Raw genomic sequence first — 5,533 nt, 5'->3', positions numbered from 1 at the left:
AGAGATATAACAGCAGTCAGAAAATAATAACATGCTCAGCAGTCAGATTCTTTAAGTATTGAAGAAAGCATAAATTCTAACCGGGCTAGGCTTCTTATTCTTGTTGGTTTTCTTGTAGCCGGTTTCAGCTAACGTCTTGTGCCTTGAACCCTTAGGCCTGCCCCTTTTCCTTTTCTTAATTAAAGGGTCTTTGATAACAAGGTCCATGGCAGCTGGACAAGAGTCTACGGCATTAGCATCAGCAGCAGGATTCCTAACTAAGGAAAACGTTCTGCCTTCAGTGGCTGATGACAATGTACTAACTACAGGAACATTTTCCTTACTCTTCTTGTCCCTACGCTCATTAACAGCTAATTGAAGCTTCGATAGTGTTTCAATTACCATATGGACCATTTGATCGTCCACCATGGCAGCGGTTTCACATAAGGGCTCGAGTTTTTTCATCATTTTGTTGAATCTCTTCACATTCACCGTGTCTCCCGGATCATGGTAGGCCACCTTCACCCTAGTGTGCTTCCGGGGTATGTCCTTCCTCCAACGGTCTACAACGTACTTCTCTGGTAGATCTTCAACCAAGTTTAATCCAAAATCGTAATACAGTGTTTGCAAAGTATGCCACTAGTCTCAAACTTCCTACAGTCACACTGCACCTCCTTTGTCATTTGACAGAAAGTAACATTGTAGGATCTTCGCCTGTTTGTAATGACATCCTCACTCGCACCGGGGGGTACTATCCATACACGATCGACCACCGAATACTGAATAAGCTTTTCAGACAAAACCTTCTCTTCTCGGACGTTGCAATACATCATTCTCGTACACTCCTTTTGAACTTCTTGAAACTTGTTGTCCGTGTATAACTTTTGGAATATTTTTTCGACTTTGAATCCACTAACCAACCTCCTAAGGTACTTCGAGCAACGCGCATCTGCACTCAGTTCATCTCGAACGCGTTGATCCAAGGCCATGCAATACTTTTGAGGAAACTCATGGAGTTTTGTTTTGCGGTTCACATAGCCGTCAAAAAACCGATTGATGCTCTCCACCCTTTGTGTGGTCTTCATACCGGCCCAAAAAAACTCCTTCATGTACGCAGGAACCCACATATGACTGTCTTTGTATAGGCTCTGTAGCCATTCATTGTCCTGCAACTTATACTCAGCAATAAACTCTGCCCATCGGGTTTGGAACTCCTCGGGGTCAAAGCTCTCATATACCAGCTCTTTCAGGGGGGTGAGGAACTTCTGGTAACTACACAACAATGATAGACCAGCAACAACAGGTTAGCTTGTCTTTATTATGGGAATCAGATTATTAATATCAAGACCTTGGAAATTATAAAGCTAGAAGGAGGAATTTCACAACATACCGTGCACACTTGCCAAGTTTCTCATGGATCTTGCTCATGATATGCCATATGCACCAACGATGCACCGTGTTTGGCATGACTTCAGCAAGGGGTCTCCGCATAGCTGCCGCTTGGTTGGTCAATATGGCTTTAGGAGCTCGATTGTTCATGCAAGCTAGCCACTGTCGAAATATCCACGCAAACATATCGCAGTCTTCATGCGAAACAAGAGCACATCCCAACAACAACGATTGCCCATGGTGGTTCACACCAACAAAGTTCGCAAACGGGAGCTCGTACTCATTCGTTAGGTATGTTGCGTCGAAGCAAACCGCATCACCAAAGTCCTCATAAGCTACCCTACTTCTTGCATCCACCCACAACACATCCTTAAGCCTCCCTTCTTCATCCAAACGTTGAGCATGGAAAAACGTTTGGTTCCCGGTTTGCATTTTGTCAAAGTACTCCATCATTGCCACCGAGTCCCCTCCAACCATCTTCAACCGCCTAGCCTTGTACACCTCATGTTGTAAATCTTTTAACGTCAGATCCATGTTACCCTTCCGTTCGGTCGCCATGAAACCGTGTATTTGAGAAACCGGTACACCTTGCTCGTACAAATCTGTCAGCGTCTTCTTCGCTTTGCAGGTCATTTTCTTCATGCGGTACTCCTTAACAAGCTTATAATTTGCCGGATCAATCGCGTGATTATGCTTTAGTTCCACGCTCTTCAACTCCCACAAGCCATCTTCGTTAACTTTAGCATAAACACGGGCCTGACATTCGCACTTTTTCGAAGTCCTCTTCATACCACTTAATTCATCCGCACATACCACCCCATCAACTAAACCACCTAAACCTCCATGGCTCATTGCCTTTGCCCTCTTCTTCGCTTCCCTCCTAGCCCTCATGTCGGGTTTTCCCCAGCACTCACACTTCCACGTGACTTTGATTTTTTTTGGATCCCCCGTCTTAGAATTTACACCTTGAGCCCTTGTCACTCCAAACCCCGTCTGCTCAGCATAGTCCTTGTAGTAGGCTTCAACCTGTTGCCAACACTGGAAAACCATCCCTTCCTTAGGCTCCTCAACAACTACAGCTATTTCGTTGCTGCCAACCACAGTCATGTCATCTGCACAACTACCTGCAACAACTATGTCTTCTATACCCTCCTCCATATGGACGTTACCCCGAGACTTAACTCCACTGCCACAACCACCAGGCTCCTCAACAGCTACTGCTATTTCGTTGCTACCAACCATAGCGTGAGTCGTATCAATTGTTTTCACGGGGGATAAAAACCTAACATCCATGTCAAGTGCACAACTACCTGCATCATCTATGTCTTATGTACCCTCCTCCATATGGACGTTACTCCGAAACTTATCTCCACTGCCACAATCACCAACTACAACCTCACTGCCCCTTATAACGCTTTCTACTGTTTCCATTTGCATAATATCAATCTTCTCCAATCTTCTCCAACAACAACAATTCACCCTTCATAAAGAACACCAACATAATTACTACGATACAAATTAATACAGAACGCCAACATAATTATAATATAAAATTCAACACAAATCAACCAAACACGTTTCACATCACACATTCAACCCAACGCAGAAATTCAACCTACCGACACAAATCAACCAACCAATTGAACAACCAACACAACCAATTTCCACATAAACTAACAAATCAACACATGGATTTTTTTAAAAACATACGAAGACAACACGTTGTTCTCAAAAAGTAAAAAGTTGCAATGTAAACAAAATCATCCGGCCATTTCCAGTAACCTCAACCCCCTTTTTAACAGACGAAAAGGTCCTTAAAATCCTATTGCTTTTAAAATTATTCCGACTTCGGTCCAAATTATGAATTCATTTTCATGAATTGTGGGCGCATGACAACTACAGAACAAAACTGAAGACTGCAACAAGCGACGATAACATAGATCAGAAAAATACCTCGTAATTCGAAGATGTGGGTGGTTTTTTCAATTGGGCTTGTACAATTCGTCGATGTGTGAAGAACAGAGCTAATTCTCCGAACAAGTTCCGTGATTTTTCAACTGGACTTGTACAATTCGGCGATGTGTGAAGAACAGCGCTAATTCTCCAAACAAGCTTCTGGGTATGTCAATATTTTCCCGCCTAAAAGTGAAGAAGTTAACGCCATCCCTCCAAGTCTCCAACAGATTGACGGAAGGATGTCATAGACAAATCCAATAGACAAATCCAAATCAGCAACTGGTCACGTAGACGAATCCAGCTCAGCATGTCAGTAAGTGAAAAACTTCCACTTATTTTCTGAATTGCCACTGTGAGTAACAAGTTTGTTACTCACAGTGAGTAACAGGGAATTAGCCATTTATTATTATTATTATTATTATTGTTATTAATAATGTTCATTTCATTTTACATTACAAATTTAAAGCATGTTCAAGTTTTTCTTAGTTTGTTATTAGTAGCATTTTCTTGAACAATCTTTATTTTTTTATTTCTTTTCTTTGGATAATAATCTTGAACTATTAAGATATATGTGGACTTTCCTAAATTTCTTGACTGAATTTAATTGCTGACATTTGGATTACTAATGATTAATTTCATTTCTATTTTTTTCCCCTAATTTATTGTATCAAACCAATTTCTTTTACTAATTTAATTACTTGGGTTGACAATGTATATAAACTTCATTGGTGTTCTTGTTTTAAATCAATGTTATTCTTAAGATTAGGAGAAACAACTGCAGTAGATGAGTTTTGATTTTTCAGAATTTTTGGCAAAATGAATAGCTTTTTATTTTTTAAATTTTATTTTAGGAAATGAGTTTGATAATGAGCAGTATGTAAAATTGATAGAAATGGAAGTGGAAATTGAGAGACTTGCGCCTGAAATCACATTCTTCTGTGAGGCTGTTTTCACATCAGTGCATCTAAGGGAGATGATCAAGCTACTCGAACAAGTCGGAACAAATAAATTAGGTCCTTCTTATTAGCTTTATTTACCTCATTCTTCGTTTAATAGTCAATCGATCATATCGTCCACATAAACTAATTACCGTGGTTTAATTTCTTCTTGCAATCAAGCAGTTTCGGTGAACATGGAACAGAAACTTGTGACGGCTGTTATTCATAAAATACCTTGGATTTACAAATATGAAGGTGAAAAGGTAATAATGGCTCAATTAGTCTCGAATTAAAGGATGATCAGTATTACTTTACTACAAATTAAAGGGGTTTTATTGAATAATGTTGAAAGTTTGTTCCTTGTTGCATTATTGCATTGGTTGCAGTATTTCGGAACCAGGGGAATGGAACCAGGACAGATGCATCATGGATGGTTCGTGTTGTGACATTTGAAAGCGATGAGGAAAGCATCGTGAGTCGAACCATGTCTTATGTTGTGTTTTCTGTCCGAACCAGCTGATCATGTCATGCTGCGATTCTGCCTCCGAGAACTTGGTGATTTGGTGTTCATCAACAAAGCCGGACTGCTGGCCCCAAACTGTCCTTATGATATAAGGTTTGCTGAAGAGCGTGTTGTTAAACAGGCAGACAGGAAGTATAAGTAAAGCTTTTTGGCTTCGGATTTGGCCGAATTAGTTCTGATGATGTGCAGTTTAGCTACTGATTGACTGTATACTGTTGGGCATGCAGTTGAGCCTCTTGACAATGATAAACCCGTCCAGTGCCTATTGCCAGAAGATTCTATTCTAAATGTAAGTTTTTATGCATATTTGATAATCCCTAGAGTTTCATACTTCTTTGCTTGTAGTCTTTACAATCTCCCTTGTGTTAAATGGCTTCTCTACTAGATCCATGGATTTCATTTCTTGGTGCTTGTAGGATAGTTCTATTGATTGTAACTCATGTTCCAAATTATCAGAAATTATAACTGGTTCAATACTATTAACTGCATTGGATTACAGGTGTGAGAAGGTAATAGGTTGTGGACAATTACATTAAGGGGGCGTTTGGTTGGGGGTTATAAACAAAGGGAAAGGGAATGGGCGGGAATGATTCCCTTTATTGTCGTTTGTTTGCCAAAAAATTTCATTCCCTTTCCCCTTTTTTTTGGGTTTACCCAAAAACATGGTATGGTCATTCCCCACCCCCCTACTCTCTCCTCTCAAGCCTCTCAAGTGAACCCTAACCAGCTCGAAGAAGTTCCGCCGCCG

At 40.6% G+C, this 5,533-nt stretch overlaps 1 protein-coding gene across 1 annotated transcript; it reads right to left on the bottom strand.

Moving 5' to 3' along the window:
• Positions 1 to 578: 578 nt before the first annotated feature.
• Positions 579 to 2,610, bottom strand: LOC110707607 (protein FAR-RED IMPAIRED RESPONSE 1-like). Its single transcript, XM_021885634.1, has 2 exons — positions 1,370 to 2,610; positions 579 to 1,251 (listed from the first exon to the last, which is right to left on the bottom strand). Exons 1-2 carry the CDS (start codon positions 2,608 to 2,610, stop codon positions 579 to 581), a joined length of 1,914 nt encoding a protein of 637 aa, XP_021741326.1.
• Positions 2,611 to 5,533: the final 2,923 nt, after the last annotated feature.

This window comes from Chenopodium quinoa, unplaced genomic scaffold, assembly GCF_001683475.1.
Source record: "Chenopodium quinoa cultivar QQ74 unplaced genomic scaffold, ASM168347v1, whole genome shotgun sequence".
Taxonomy (NCBI): Eukaryota; Viridiplantae; Streptophyta; class Magnoliopsida; order Caryophyllales; family Amaranthaceae; genus Chenopodium; species Chenopodium quinoa.
This window is presented reverse-complemented; position numbering and strand designations above follow the sequence as displayed.

Excerpts from the sequence above, each read along its gene's own strand:
- LOC110707607 (XM_021885634.1), bottom strand. The coding sequence starts at position 2,610 with ATGGTTGGTAGCAACGAAATAGCAGTAGCTGTTGAGGAGCCTGGTGGT. Across the intron at positions 1,252-1,369 it reads AAACTTGGCAAGTGTGCACG|TTACCAGAAGTTCCTCACCC; the intron begins GTATGTTGTGAA and ends ATTGTTGTGTAG.